Genomic DNA, 16,093 nt, shown 5'->3' with positions numbered 1-16,093 from the left:
CCAGTTGGTCATGTGATGCGCTGGCTCCCAGGCTGCTGATTGGCCAGTTGGTCATGTGATGCGCTGTTTGTTGGTTGAGTTGGGCAACAGCGTAGTTCCCAGCATGCACTCTGACCCCAGACAGCGCTGGCCAATGGGACGGCTGCAGGCCCTCGGGGGGAGTGGCCAGATCAATGATTAAGCCAAAGCAAGCAAAGCAGAGAGACTGGACCAGGAGTCCAGCAGAACTTCAGCCTGCATTTGTGGATTCGGCCGTTGCCCCGTATGTGTGTGAGAGTTTTGGTGACAGTCCTGTGAGTGAGAGTGTGTGTGTGTGTGTGGCTACAGACGGAGATGGCTTCTCTGCTCCTCCTGTGTGTGTGTGTTCTCTCCGTGGGCCACGATGTTGTCGCTCAGGACAGAACGTGAGTATGGACATGAAGCTTCTGATTTATGCTCACACACATCCTTGCCTGTTACTGAAGTGGGTATAAAGAGATGGTGATGCTTTTGAGGGAGGTATGCTGAGATGGTGATGCTTTTGAGGTAGCTATGCGGCGTACCATGTAGACTACATCACTGCGACATGAAGCTTCTGATTTATGCTCAGAACAGTTCTGGGATGCTCGGGGAGGGAGGCATCACAGGTTTTGTTTACAATTGTGTAAACACTCAAGGACTCAAGGGGCAACATTTCACATTTCACACATCTGCCCAGATTTGCACAACTAGAGGCACACTATCAGCATCACACGTTTTGCAAAACAAATAAACTCATTCCATTGCTGTAGACACAGATAATGTCTCCTCTGTGCAATTCCAATATACACACCCACGAACCAATTGTTAAAACATAACTATCCGGTGTGAAGGCAATGAAATGTTTCACCGTAAACTCAACGATCGCTCCTAAACACTGCAAGAGAGTCCTCGTCAGCAACAGACATTGAATGAAAGAGGAATGGGTTAATGGTATGGGTTAATGGGTTAATGTTATGGGTTATGAGTTAATGAGAATTAGTGTTGGTATGGGTTATGGGTTGATGAGAATTGTGTATGTGCATATGTGTGTGTGTGTGTATGTGTCTGCATGTGTGTGTGTGTGTGCAGGTATCTGATCACGTCTCCTCGGCTGGTGCGGCTGGATGCCGTGGTGACGGTGGTGGTGCAGGTGTTTGACGAGCAGGACACCAGCGTGCAGCTGCACCTCAAGAAGTCCCTCGCCGCAGGGGACACACAGTACGCCACCGAGACCGTCCAGCTCAACGCAGCCAACAGCTACCAAGCCGCCGCCAACATGCGGGTGAGCTCAACACACACACACACACACACACACACACACACACACACAGCAAGATATTTTGTAGACACCAGCCACAGAAGAGGATCCAGAAGATAAGAAAAGTTCTTACCATTATCATTAAGACTGATTGATCTATTATCATTCTAATTAGCTACATAATAAATACACATTCCACATATTAGTCTTATTAGTGCACTTCAATAGTCGTCAATACCATTTACATTACCAATCACAAAACTTGTGTTGTTGTTGTTTGTTGTATTTGGCTATAGCCTACATGACAAATGCCCATTTGGACAGTTGCCCTTTTGTTTTCAGTTATTACCTCCGCCAAGGAGGTTATGTTCTCATACATACCGGCGTCTGTTTGCCTGTTTGTTTGTTTGTTTGTCTGTCTGTTTGTTAGCAAGATAACTCAAAAATTTTCAGCGAATGTCAGGCATGACCCAAGGAAGAAACGATTCAATTTTGGGAGTGATACGTAATTCCGTCGGGATTCCGGAGCCATTTATGTGTTTCGCTTAGTGGTGTAATGGCATGGTATGGCCACGTGGTGGCGATCTGAATAGTTTAGGTTCAAATGTATGACAACCTAGGAAGAACAATACAGGCGGAGGTCTGCGCTCTCTGAGTGCTTTTCTAGTTATTGTAATGCATTCACTTTAAAACTCATCAAGATCCTTTACAAGTACCACCTGCAGAATAACAAACCTAGAGATCAACATTATCATCTCTAAGATTAGCATGCTAATCGTTTACATACAAAACTAGTGAGCTTCCTAATCCTCACCACATTTAGTGTGCTGATAATTTACATACAAAGCTAGAGAGCAATATTATCATCTCTAAGATTAGCGTGCTAATCGTTTACATACAGATCTAGAGAGCTACATTATCATCTATAAGATAAGCATTCTAACCGTTATCATCATTATCAACTCTAAGATTAGCATGCTAATCGTTTACACACAGAGCTAGAGAGCAAAATCTCTAAGATTAGCATTAGCATGCTAATCAGAATGCTGGTGTCAGAGGAAGCTTTTAGAGGCTATTATTACATACAATTCAATAACAATAGTACATTCTAGTCATAAAAACAGAGGAAGCTTTTAGAGGCTATTATTACATACAATTCAATAACAATAGTACATTCTAGTCATAAAAAAACAGTTCAGTTTGAACAATACAAGTGACCAACAAAATACTTTGAGGTTTATCATCACAATCCAAGATCTCTGCCAAAATGTAATGAAGATATCAAAGCTTTTTTGTCATTTGGGCCTTTTAGGCCTTTCAGACATCTTGTCTGCTACACCTTGACATCTATTCAGTAGGTCACATTCCGAAATTTGCACAAAGTCATAAAAGCATAAAAGCATAATAGAAGAGCATTGTTGGCGAAGTCTCAGGCCAGGGTCCTGAAGTGCTTTGCGAAATCTTACCAGGCAGGAGTCGGGCAGGATTGCTCCCTGCACCCCTTTATTCTTTAGGCTACCTATGGAAGACGGGAGGCGTAAGGGGAGGTGGGGAGGTGGTGGGTTACAAGTGGAGTAACGCCGATGCTGAAACTTCAGCAGGTAGACTGAAAATAAGTGACCTGACTGATTGGAGAAGGAGGCGTGGCAAATTCTAAAAACTAGAAGATTCAAAGTTTCTAATGGTGTCACATACAGTATATATTTCTAGTACAAAAACTCATAGAGATTCAAATGTGTGTTTGGAACAGTTTTTCAAATGCCCAGGAGGGATGTTAGATTCCAGGGTGTTAACCGTGTGTGCTGTTTCCCTCAGATCTTCTCCGGGGTGTTAACCGTGTGTGCTGTTTCCCTCAGATCTTCTCCAGGGTGTTAACCGTGTGTGCTGTTTCCCTCAGATCTTCTCCAGGGTGTTAACCGTGTGTGCTCTCCCTCAGGTCCTCTCCGGGGATCTCCCGGCGGATGCCACCCACGTGTACCTCCACGTTGTGGGCAGCGGCATCAACCAACACGAGAGGATCCCCGTCTCCCGCGACAACGGATTCCTCTTCATCCAGACGGACAAGCCTCTATACACACCTGAGCAATCGGGTATGCACACACACACACACACACACACACACACACATGCTGCATACACACAAAGCCAACTATTTGATTTAAAATGAAAATAGCAAACAAAATATACCATATTATTTAGCATTTAATCCTATTGAGCATAGATGAATACATCTCATGGTAAATACTTGAAAATACTTGATTTTTTTAATAATCATTAATTAATTAATCATTTGTCAATTAATTAATTAATCACATGTCAACTTTCTCTGTGTGTGTGTGTGTGTGTGTGTGTGTGTGTGTGTGTGTGTGTGTGTGCAGTGAAAGTGAGGGTCTTCTCCCTGAGTGAAGAGTTGAAACCAGCCAGGAGAAATGTCACTCTCACATTTCGGGCAAGTAACGCATCATACCCAGTGGATGTGCTGTCTGTATACGGTACAGTGTGGTGTCTAGTCTATATATCTCTATACCTCCTCAACACTACGGTACAGTGTGGTGTCTAGTCTATATATCTATATCTAGACCTCCTCAACACTACGGTACAGTGTGGTGTCTAGTCTATATATATCTATACCTCCTCAGCACTACGGTACAGTGTGGTGTCTAGTCTATATATATCTATACCTCCTCAGCATTACGGTACAGTGTGGTGTCTAGTCTATATATATCTATACCTCCTCAGCACTACGGTACAGTGTGGTGTCTAGTCTATATATATCTATACCTCCGCTTCGCGTCGGGCCGTATCACCGTCTAGAACGTGCATTAACTTTGAATAACCGCACGGCGTGTCGTCCATTATCCCTTACATATCTATACCTCCTCAGCACTACGGTACAGTGTGGTGTAAGTCTGAGGGTTTGGGGTTCTCTTGTTCCTTTAGGACCCTGAGTCTGGGGTTCTCTTGTTCCTTTAGGACCCTGAGTCTGAGGGTTTGGGGTTCTCTTGTTCCTTTAGGACCCTGAGTCTGAGGGTTTGGGGTTCTCTTGTTCCTTTAGGACCCTGAGTCTGAGGGTTTGGGGTTCTCTTGTTCCTTTAGGACCCTGAGTCGGTGAAGGTGGACATTGTGGACCTGGAGGATGTGAGTGGGATCATATCGATGCAGCGCCCTTTCAAAATACCCCTCAAACCAAAGTGAGGACACACACACACACACACACACACACACACTGTTGAAAAAAAAACAGCCTGACCAGCTTGAGGTGGTTTGTTGGTTGACCAGCTTGTTGACCAGCTTGTTAACCAGCTTGTTTGACCACCCTATGATGGTTGACCAGCTAGACCAGCAAAACTCTCGCGAAAACATACCTTCAGCTGGTTTACCCAGCTTACGATGGTAATTCAGCTGGTTTTGATTGTCAAACTGGTCATTTTAGTTGATGTTGATGGTCTACATTGCTGGTTTTTACTGGCCATGCCAGCTTATGTTGGTCATTCTAGCAAACCAGCATGACCATCTTAAGCCGCATTCACATGTATACGTCGCTACTCGCCCATCGCTACTCGCTTCTCGCCGAAATTCTACTCGCTGGTAGAAAAAAAATATCTGCTGCCTGCTAGTTTACTTCCCACTGCAAACATGTCTGTTAACTGTCAATCATCTCTATTCTACATTCTGATTTGGTACTCGCTTCACTCGCATCGCTGAAAGTTAAAATTATTTTATCTCCGTACCCGCCCACATCGCATCGCCTGTCCTGGCCACATTTGGCTACAACACATTCACATTCCATTGACAGTTCTCGCTCAGAGATGGGCGAGTAGCGACGTATGTGAATGCGCCTTTATACCAGCTGAATCCCACACGACAGGCTGGTCACACCAGCTTGACCAGCTCCCTCAGATGTTCACGCCAGCATGTCCACCTGGTGGCCTAACCAGCTACACCAGCAAAGACCAGCAATAGCTGGAAGAAAACCAGCAAAGACCAGCTAAAACCAGCTAAAACCAGCTACCAGCATGAGCTGGTTTCTTGCTGTTTTTTTCAGCAGGGAGGTTAGGTGTGTGGAAGATTCAGTCCTGTGTTCTCTTGCGTAACTGTGTGTCTTCATAGGTTAGGTGTGTGGAAGATTGAGGCATCCTACACAGATGACTTCAGCACACTTGCCAACACTCAGTTTGAAATCAAGGAGTATGGTAAGGCCTAACAAAAGACACACACACACACACACAGAGTCGTGCACAACTGCACAGTGTACACATACTGTATAGGTACACGCACACACACACACACACACACACACGCACACACGCGCACACACGCACACACGCACACACACATGCACACACACACAGCTAAATTGTCTGTTTCTTTCTGTCTCTCAGTTTTACCCAGCATCATAGTCACTATGCAACCAGAGCAGCGCTACATCAGCAGAGCCAACATGGACTCCTTCAAGCTGAGCGTCACAGCCAGGTGAGGCTACTTTAACAGCTCTTAATTAGCGTCTTAATTAGCGTCACAGCCAGGTGAGGCTACTTTAACAGCTCTTAATTAGCGTCTTAATTAGCGTCACAGCCAGGTGAGGCTGGTTTAGCAGCTCTTAATTAGCGTCACAGCCAGGTGAGGCTAGTTTAGCAGCTCTTAATTAGCGTCACAGCCAGGTGAGGCTAGTTTAACAGCTCTTAATTAGCGTCACAGCCAGGTGAGGCTAGTTTAACAGCTCTTAATTAGCGTCTTAATTAGCGCCACAGCCAGGTGAGGCTAGTTTACCAGCTCTTAATTAGCGTCACAGCCAGGTACGGCTAGTTTACTGTAACAGCTCTTAATTAGCATCACAGCCAGGTGAGGCTAGTTTAACAGCTCTTAATTAGCGTCACAGCCAGGTGAGGCTAGTTTAACAGCTCTTAATTAAGTGTCACAGCCAGATGAGGCTATTTTAACAGCTCTTAATTAGTGTCACAGCCAGATGAGGCTAGTTTAACAGCTCTTAATTAGCGTCTTAATTAGCATCACAGTCAGGTGAGGCTAGTTTAACAGCTCTTAATTATTATATCTCTTAAATATTACTAAAAAATAGCTTTTTTTTCCATAGTTGGACTTGTACAGTATATATGGGGACAGCCATGGCCTACTGGTTAGGGCTTGGGGCTTGTAACCAGAGGGTTGCCGTTTCAATCCCCGACCAGTCCACGGCTGAAGTGCCCTTGAGCAAGGCACTTAACCCCTCACTGCTCAGTGTGTTCACTAATTTGGTTAAATTGGGTTAAATGCAGAGAATGAATTTCCCTCACGGGATCAATAAAGGATATATACTATATGTCTGATCGCACAACTAATGGAAACTCTTTTTTGTATTGTTAATGTAAAACTAAGACAAGTTATTTTGATATGGAACTCTTTATTGTTGGAAAATTGAACGGATGATTTTGCTGGCAAAGGGTTATATAGGTGTCTAAGAAGATGCCTGTATAATTTAAATGAAATTAGTAGCAAACGTCAAGTGGTGCAAGAAATGGTTGAAAAATATGTTGTACAGTATTTATTCACATTTAAATATTAATACGAAAGCACAAACTTAAAAATAATAGTGTGTTTAAGTATGAGCTTTTAAAGAAACATTTGGTTGCCTCAACTGATATTTTTTGGGTGGTGAAATTGCAAATACAGTCTAGAAATGTATTGAAACCCCTGTGGACGTTGTGCAGCCTTTAAAGCTGCTGTTGGTAAGATGTGTTTGATCCTATTCACTGATAGTATTCTTCGACAGAACAGCATAGAGCCGCTGGTTTTAGAGAAAACCCTGCGCTTCTACCGCCACCTAGAGGCTGTTATGTTTTTTGCAAAAAGTCCATCGCGCCTGGTTATTCCAATAAGCGCGGGACTGTATGATTATTGGCAGATCTGACTGTCAATCACAGTCACTAACAAGCACAAACTGGATGGGAGGATGTTCTGTGGTAGTGGGGGAGGGGCATGAGAGATGTACACATTCAAAATGTTGACTAAGTTCCCTCAATCTGTCAGAGTTGCCAACTGCAGCCATACAACTTGTTTAGACAACTACAGAACATGCATTTTGTCCATTTCTAAAGATTGTGCATAAAGGCCTTATTTGTCAATTACCTGTGTGCGTGTGCATGTGCGCATGTGTATGCGTGTGTGTGTGTGTGTGCGCATGTGTGTGTGTGTGCCCCCAGGTATGCTCATGGAGCCCCAGTACAGCAGGCCTATGTGATGAGCAGGTTTGGCTACATCTCAGGGGAGGGCGCGGTCATCCTGCCCAAAACCAGCAGGACTGTGGAGGTAGACCATAGTCACTGCGCCCCCCCCCCCCCCCTCTCTCTCTCACACACACACACACACACACACGTGCGTGCACACACACACATACTGAATTGGACTGAATTGAATATAATGTGCCTTATTCACCTGGCAGCCATTGTGTTAGCCAAAAGGAGGCCATGGGGCACCCTGATTATCATTACAGTAATGTGTGTTGGCCACCTACTGGCCAACGCATGGAACAGCAGTGCTCTGGGTTGTGTACCTGTAGCCTCATTTTGGTGCACAACGGCCACCGCGGGAGTGAATGAGGTGAATTGGGATTGAGCTGATTGAATTGTTTGATGGTTTCTTCGCTATTGCCTATGAAGTCAGTTTCATGTGTGTGTGTGTGTGTGTGTGTGCGTGCGTGTGTGCGTGTGTGTGTGTGTGTGTGTGTGCGTGCCTGCGTGTGTGCGTGCGTGCGTGCGTGCGTGCGGGCGTGTCTCTCAGCTGACTGATGGCCAGGTGGAGCTCTATCTGAACATCCGCAAGGCCCTAGACGATGCGTCAGATGGACCCAGAGACCTGCAGCAGCTAGAGGGCACACACCTGTATGTGATGATCACGGTGGAGGAGACCACAGGTAAGATACTGTACACCTGTATGTGACGATCACAGGTAAGACACACCTGTGTTACGTCCACAAAGGGAAATAACATGGATGAGGCACGGAGTAGTTTTGAACAAGCGCTTTAAAGTTTATTGCGACCAATGTTGCAGACAAAAACAGACAAAGCACAGGTGTAAGGTAGCGACTGAGTATAAGTTCTTCAGGAGGCAAACAACTCAGGTGTTCAAAAGGCCCAAAGCCTCGTGCTTGCTACCCCGTGCCTCCCGACAGAATGGAAGCAGGCAGCCTATAAAGGGGTCAGGTGACCTGTGCACCGGTACACCATCTCCACTAATCAGCAATCAGCAACTCAATTAATCAGCATACCAATCAGCACACCTGTGAACAGACAGACACAAAACAAGAACACAGAGCAGGGAGGAAGCCACGCCCTTGGGGCGTCACACCTGTATGTGATGATCATAGGTAAGATACACCTGTATGTGATGATCACAGGTAAGATACACCTGTATGTGATGATCACAGGTAAGATACACCTGTATGTGATGATCACAGGTAAGATACACCTGTATGTGATGATCACAGGTAAGATACACCTGTGTGTGATGATCACAGGTAAGACACACCTGTATGTGATGATCACCGTGGAGGAGACCACAGGTAAAATACTGTACACCTGTATGTGATGATCACAGGTAAGATACACCTGTGTGTGATGATCACGGTGGAGGAGACCACAGGTAAAATACTGTACACCTGTATGTGATGATCACAGGTAAGACACACCTGTATGTGATGATCACGGTGGAGGAGACCACAGGTAAGATACACCTGTGTGTGATGATCACAGGTAAGATAAACCTGTATGTGATGATCACAGGTAAGCTACACCTGTTTGTGATGATCATGGTGGAGTGTATGGACAAGTGGACAGGTGAGATACACCTGTATGTTGTCGTGGTGACTCTTGAGCAGAGGTGGACATACCGCCTTATGTTATTTCTACCTGTACACTTAAAGCAACACTAAAGCACTTTTCCTCTGTCACACACACGCTATTTGTTTATCCAGCAAATAATAGACAAGGTAGAATATGTTGTATGATCTTATGAAAATATGATGTATTGCGACACCGAAGCAAGTCAAATTTGTAGTTTCTGATGTCTCATTTCATCGAACTACAGATACACTACCCCACCTCGTAAAGTTGCATAGCACGGTTAGCGGTTATAGCCGATAGAGGGCCGCGAAGTGAAAGCAGAAGTGCCGTTCACTCTGTTACGAGTTGATGAACCGCTGAAATGATTTTGGGAACATTATTTTAAGGCACGAAAAACTCTTTAGTGTTGCTTTAACACAGGTGATGTCACTAATTATCTGATCAGGGCTTTTACTTTCTGACCCGAGATGACCACCGCAGTACAGACGAAATATGCCTCTATGACATCATGAGCGCAGAGTAGGACAAGTGAGATGCACCTGTATGGGGTAGAGGACAGGTGAGATGAGTATTCATGGGTTTCATCAGGTCCCTTTGCACAGGTGTATTAATCAAGCACCATGCTGTCTGCATTGATAATCAAGGTGCTTGATTGTATACACCTGTGGAAAGGGACCTGATGAAATCCATGAATAGAGGACAGGTGATATATGTGTCCTCTATGATCAACAGTGTTGGTGAAGGGTAGCACTGTCTATTCAGCCCTCTGTGATGTGTCCTCTATGATCAACAGTGTTGGTGAGGGGTAGCACTGTCTATTCAGCCCTCTGTGATCAACAGTGTTGGTGAAGGGTAGCACTGTCTATTCAGCCCTCTGTGATCAACAGTGTTGGTGGAGGGTAGCACTGTCTATTCAGCCCTCTGTGATCAACAGTGTTGGTGGAGGGTAGCACTGTCTATTCAGCCCTCTGTGATCAACAGTGTTGGTGGAGGGTAGCACTGTCTATTCAGCCCTCTGTGACGCATGTGAGATGCACCTGTATGGGGTAGAGGACAGGTGAGATGAGTGTAGAGGACAGGTGAGATGTGTGTCCTCTATGATCAACAGTGTTGGTGAAGGGTAGCACTGTCTATTCAGCCCTCTATGATCAACAGTGTTGGTGAAGGGTAGCACTGTCTATTCAGCCCTCTGTGATGTGTCCTCTGTGATCAACAGTGTTGGTGAAGGGTAGCACTGTCTATTCAGCCCTCTGTGTTGATGAAGGGTAGCTGCTAGCACTGTCTATTCAGCCCTCTGTGATCAACAGTGTTGGTGGAGGGTAGCACTGTCTATTCAGCCCTCTGTGTTGATGAAGGGTAGCTGCTAGCACTGTCTATTCAGCCCTCTGTGATCAACAGTGTTGGTGAAGGGTAGCACTGTCTATTCAGCCCTCTGTGACGCATGTCTCCTCCTGGCCTGCAGGTGGCAGCACTGTCTATTCAGCCCTCTGTGACGCATGTCTCCTCCTGGCCTGCAGGTGGCAGCACTGTCTATTCAGCCCTCTGTGACGCATGTCTCCTCCTGGCCTGCAGGTGGCAGCACTGTCTATTCAGCCCTCTGTGACGCATGTCTCCTCCTGGCCTGCAGGTGGCAGCACTGTCTATTCAGCCCTCTGTGACGCATGTCTCCTCCTGGCCTGCAGGTGGCGTCAGACAGCAGGCTGAGTTGTCCAGCGTGAAGTTTGTGGCGTCTCCTTTCACTTTGAGCTTGATTGCAACTCCTCTCTTCATCAAACCTGCGCTCCCATACACTGTCAGGGTAAGTATGAGTGTGTGTGTGTGTGTGTTCCAGGCAGTGGTCAAGTGTGTGTGTGTGTGTGTGTGTGTTCCAGGCGGTGGTCAAGTGTGTGTGTGTGTGTGTGTGTGTGTGTGTGTGTGTGTGTGTGTGTTTGTGTGTGTGTGTTCCAGGCGGTGGTCAAGTGTGTGTGTGTGTGTGTGTGTGTGTGTTCCAGGCGGTGGTGAAGTGTGTGTGTGTGTGTGTGTGTGTGTGTGTCCAGGCGGTGGTCAAGTGTGTGTGTGTGTGTGTGTGTGTATGTGTGTGTGTCCAGGCGGTGGTCAAGTGTGTGTGTGTGTGTGTGTGTTCCAGGCGGTGGTCAAGTGTGTGTGTGTGTGTGTGTGTCCAGGCGGTGGTCAAGTGTGTGTGTGTGTGTGTGTCCAGGCGGTGGTCAAGTGTGTGTGTGTGTGTGTGTCCAGGCGGTGGTCAAGTGTGTGTGTGTGTGTGTGTGTTCCAGGCGGTGGTCAAGTGTGTGTGTGTGTGTGTGTCCAGGCGGTGGTCAAGTGTGTGTGTGTGTGTGTGTCCAGGCGGTGGTCAAGTGTGTGTGTGTGTGTGTGTCCAGGCGGTGGTCAAGTGTGTGTGTGTGTGTGTGTGTTCCAGGCGGTGGTCAAGTGTGTGTGTGTGTGTGTGTGTCCAGGCGGTGGTCAAGTGTGTGTGTGTGTGTGTGTCCAGGCGGTGGTCAAGTGTGTGTGTGTGTGTGTGTGTCCAGGCGGTGGTCAAGTGTGTGTGTGTGTGTGTGTCCAGGCGGTGGTCAAGTGTGTGTGTGTGTGTGTGTCCAGGCGGTGGTCAAGTGTGTGTGTGTGTGTGTGTCCAGGCGGTGGTCAAGTGTGTGTGTGTGTGTGTGTCCAGGCGGTGGTCAAGTGTGTGTGTGTGTGTGTGTGTCCAGGCGGTGGTCAAGTGTGTGTGTGTGTGTGTGTCCAGGCGGTGGTCAAGTGTGTGTGTGTGTGTGTGTCCAGGCGGTGGTCAAGTGTGTGTGTGTGTGTGTGTGTGTGTGTGTCCAGGCGGTGGTCAAGTGTGTGTGTGTGTGTGTGTGTGTGTCCAGGCGGTGGTCAAGTGTGTGTGTGTGTGTGTGTCCAGGCGGTGGTCAAGTGTGTGTGTGTGTGTGTGTCCAGGCGGTGGTCAAGTGTGTGTGTGTGTGTGTGTGTGTCCAGGCGGTGGTCAAGTGTGTGTGTGTGTGTGTGTGTCCAGGCGGTGGTCAAGGGCCCTTTGGGGGACCCAGTGTCCGGTGTGCCGGTGAAGATCCAGGCGTCTGTCACCGACGGCAACGGGCAGCAGGAAGTGCTGCTGTACTCCACCACGGAGCAGCACGTCACCATGGTAACCGATAGTGATGGAGTCGCCCGCTTCACCTACAACATCCCCAGCAGCTCCGTCAGGGCCCAGTTCTCCGTGAGTGGACATCTCTCTCTCTCTCTCTCTCTCTGTCTCTCTCTCTCTCTCTCTCTCTCTCTGTCTCTCTCTCTCTCTCTCTCTCTCTCTCTCCCTCTCTCTCTCTCTCTATTTATATATATACAGTGGGGATAATAAGTATTTGAACCCATGCTAAAGTTGACTAAAAAGAGGAATATAAAATCATCCTTTGGAAATTGATCTTAATTCCTTAAAGTAAAAATTCAACCTTTAAGGACACCAATTTTCTTTGCGAATGAAGGATGTTTCATGAATAGATAAATGTTCTTCCTCAAAATAGGAGAGAAGAAGTATTTGACCCCTATGTTAAATTCATTTACACATTTATTTATTTACAATACATTCTTCATTCTTCAAAATAAAAACATATGAAAAAATATTCCTGCCTCTATGGCTGGAATGGTAGCCATGTTTCGTGTGTGTCTGTGTGTGTCCTTTTCAGTGTAGTTTTGCATGCTAGCCCGTGTAATGACTTGCAGAGTTCTGGTTGTGTAGCAGTAGTTGTGTGTTTATGTGTGTGTGTGTGTGTGTGTGTGTGTGTGTGTGTGTTGTAGATGGAGACGGTGGATAAGAGTCTCTCCTCTGAGAGTCAGGCTGTGTTCCGGTTTAACGCAGACACGTACGTGTCTACTAAAGGCCGCTACCTTTACATCGACCTCCCCAGCTCCCTGTCCTCCGTGCAGGTCCACAACTACATGGGCATCAACGTCTACTTCCACTACCGAGAATACCTCACCCTGAAGACGTTCAGCTACCAGGTCAGCACCTCAGCACACCTGTCCCATCAAAACAGAAACGTTAGAAACGTTCCAATATGCCGTTAGAAACGTTCTAATATGCCGTTAGAAACGTTCTAATATGCCGTTAGAAACGTTCCAATATGCCCGAGCTATGCCCTTGTCCCTCGGTCACCATTTTCCATATTGTCTGCGTGAAAACAAGGCTTTGGTCGCACAAAGCGAGTAAAGCGTCTGTGAGGTTCTTTCTGCGGTGCGTTTCTTAGCAACAATGGAACTAAAAACTATATTGTCACCGCTGAGACACAGACATCCATCAGCAGTGGAATGCAAAAGTAAAGTGAGATGTTGGACTCAAGGGGTGTCACCATTTCATTGTGTTCTCATGAGCCTTTGCAAGAACACTGAGATAATCACACAACTAACAGTGTGTGTGTGTGTGTGTGTGTGCGGGTGCGTTTGTGTGTGTTTGTGCGTGCGTGCGTGCGTGCGTGCGTGCGTGCGTGCGTGCGTGCGTGCATGCGTGCGTGCGTGTGTTAGGTGCTGTCCAAAGGCAGGGTGGTGAAGCACGGGACCCAGCTCCGCAGGGGCACCTTGTCGGAGTTCATCAACCTGCAGGTGACCCCCGACATGGTGCCGTCCGCCCGCCTCCTCGTCTACTACGTCCAGCCAGGAGAGGGCGCCGCTGAGCTGGTGGCCGACTCCGTCTGGTTTGACGTCCAGGACACGTGCATGAATGGACTCAAGGTGAGAGCTACACTGTGTACAACACACACACACACACACACACACACACACACACACACACACACACACATCTGGACAGAGGACAAGTGCATGAATGGACTTGAGAGTGGCGCTGTGTACAACACACACACACGAATACAAGAATACTGTTTCTTGTGCTCTGCGTTATATAAAGTGAGAACATAGTGGCATAGCATGGGGTTTTTCGTTTGTTATTTAAGAGACAGAAAGTACAAGCAAACAGTAAACAACTTCATAAACCACCATTTCACCACGAATGTTGTACTTGTACTCAATGACAGTAAAGTTGAATGTAATGTAATCTGTAATACTGCCCTGGGATTCCTGGCGTGGGATTAGTGTGTCTAATCTATTGTAATCGATTCTAATGTAATCTAATCTAATCTACAATGCTGCCATGAGAAGGGTTCCTGACCTGTCCTGCAGTGTGTCTAATCTACTGTTATGTAATCTATTCTTATGTAATCTAATGTAATCGATTCTAATGTAATGTAATGTATAATGCTGCCATGAGAAGGGGATTCCTGACCTGCAGTATGTCTAATCTACTGTAATGTAATCTATTCTTATGTAATCTCATGTAATGATTCTAATGTAATGTAATGTAATGTAATGTATAATGCTGCCATGAGAAGGGGATTCCTGACCTGCAGTATGTCTAATCTACTGTAATGTAATCTATTCTTATGTAATCTCATGTAATGATTCTAATGTAATGTAATGTAATGTAATCTAATGTACAATGCTGGCATGAGAAGGGGATTCCTGACCTGTAGCGTGTAATGTAATGTAATGTAATGTAATGTACAATGCTGCCATGAGAAGGGGATTCCTGACCTGTAGCGTGTAATGTAATGTAATGTAATGTAATGTACAATGCTGCCATGAGAAGGGGATTCCTGACCTGTAGCGTGTAATGTAATGTAATGTAATGTAATGTAATGTATAATGAAGGGGATTCCTGACCTGTAGCGTGTAATGTAATGTAATGTAATGTAATCTAATGTATAATGAAGGGGATTCCTGACCTGTAGCGTGTAATGTAATGTAATGTAATGTATAATGAAGGGGATTCCTGACCTGTAGCGTGTACTCCTGTGCTGCAGGTGGCGCTGAACGCCCCCAACTCTCAGTACAAGCCCAAGGAGGAGCTGCCTCTGCAGCTGAGGAGCAGCCAGAGCTCTGTGGTGGCGCTGGCATCAGTGGACACGGCCATCTACTCCCTCAGGATCAAGCACACCGACCCCTTCACCACTGTAAGATGTGTGTGTGTGTGTGTGTGTGTGTGTGTGTGTGTGGCATCAGTGGACACGGCCATCTACTCCCTCAGGATCAAGCACACCGACCCCCTCACCACTGTAAGATGTGTGTGTGTGTGTGTGTGTGTGTGTGTGTGTGTGTGTGTCATCAGTGGACACGGCCATCTACTCCCTCAGGATCAAGCACACCGACCCCCTCACCACTGTAAGATGTGTGTGTGTGTGTGTGTGTGTGTGTGTGTGTGTGTGTGTGTGTGTGTGTGTGTGTGTGTGTGTGTGTGTGTGTGTGTGTGTGTGTGTGTGTGTGTGTGTGTGTGGCATCAGTGGACACGGCCATCTACTCCCTCAGGACCAAGCACACCGACCCCCTCACCACTGTAAGATGTGTGTGTGTGTGTGTGTGTGTGTGTGTGTGTGTGTGTGTGTGTGTGGCATCAGTGGACACGGCCATCTACTCCCTCAGGATCAAGCACACCGACCCCCTCACCACTGTAAGATGTGTGTGTGTGTGTGTGTGTGTGTGTGTGTGTGTGTGTGTGTGTGGCATCAGTGGACACGGCCATCTACTCCCTCAGGATCAAGCACACCGACCCCCTCACCACTGTAAGATGTGTGTGTGTGTGTGTGTGTGTGTGTGTGTGTGTGTGTGTGTGTGTGTGTGTGTGTGTGTGTGTGTGTGTGTGTGTGTGTGTGTGTGTGTGTGTGTGTGTGGCATCAGTGGACACGGCCATCTACTCCCTCAGGACCAAGCACACCGACCCCCTCACCACTGTAAGATGTGTGTGTGTGTGTGTGTGTGTGTGTGTGTGTGTGTGTGTGTGTGTGTGTGGCATCAGTGGACACGGCCATCTACTCCCTCAGGATCAAGCACACCGACCCCCTCACCACTGTAAGATGTGTGTGTGTGTGTGTGTGTGTGTGTGTGTGTGTGTGTGTGTGTGTGGCATCAGTGGACACGGCCATCTACTCCCTCAGGATCAAGCACACCGACCCCCTCACCACTGTAAGATGTG

The 16,093-nt window shown here is 46.8% G+C and overlaps 1 protein-coding gene across 4 annotated transcripts in view; it reads left to right on the top strand.

Annotated features, from left to right (window-relative positions):
• Nucleotides 1-234: 234 nt before the first annotated feature.
• c5 (complement component 5) overlaps nucleotides 235-16,093 on the top strand; it is a 52,014-nt gene continuing 36,155 nt past the window's right edge. For 2 of the 4 annotated variants that reach the window (XM_062542266.1, XM_062542267.1), the window contains exons 1-14: nucleotides 235-404; nucleotides 1,090-1,282; nucleotides 3,195-3,348; nucleotides 3,637-3,707; nucleotides 4,355-4,449; nucleotides 5,369-5,451; nucleotides 5,641-5,731; nucleotides 7,456-7,561; nucleotides 8,033-8,165; nucleotides 10,776-10,891; nucleotides 12,095-12,295; nucleotides 12,871-13,074; nucleotides 13,594-13,800; nucleotides 14,928-15,077. In XM_062542266.1, coding sequence (XP_062398250.1) covers nucleotides 334-404; nucleotides 1,090-1,282; nucleotides 3,195-3,348; nucleotides 3,637-3,707; nucleotides 4,355-4,449; nucleotides 5,369-5,451; nucleotides 5,641-5,731; nucleotides 7,456-7,561; nucleotides 8,033-8,165; nucleotides 10,776-10,891; nucleotides 12,095-12,295; nucleotides 12,871-13,074; nucleotides 13,594-13,800; nucleotides 14,928-15,077 — 1,875 coding nt within the window. In that variant the 5' untranslated portion in view covers nucleotides 235-333. Of the gene's footprint in view, nucleotides 405-1,089; nucleotides 1,283-3,194; nucleotides 3,349-3,636; nucleotides 3,708-4,354; nucleotides 4,450-5,368; nucleotides 5,452-5,640; nucleotides 5,732-7,455; nucleotides 7,562-8,032; nucleotides 8,166-8,773; nucleotides 8,814-8,939; nucleotides 8,974-10,775; nucleotides 10,892-12,094; nucleotides 12,296-12,870; nucleotides 13,075-13,593; nucleotides 13,801-14,927; nucleotides 15,078-16,093 lie in introns of those variants that run through there. The other 2 variants (XM_062542268.1, XM_062542269.1) reach the window with 2 other exon arrangements.

Source organism: Sardina pilchardus, chromosome 8, assembly GCF_963854185.1.
Source record: "Sardina pilchardus chromosome 8, fSarPil1.1, whole genome shotgun sequence".
Lineage (NCBI taxonomy): Eukaryota > Metazoa > Chordata > Actinopteri > Clupeiformes > Clupeidae > Sardina > Sardina pilchardus.
Note: the sequence above shows the minus strand (reverse complement) of the source record. Positions and strands in the feature narration are given on the sequence as shown.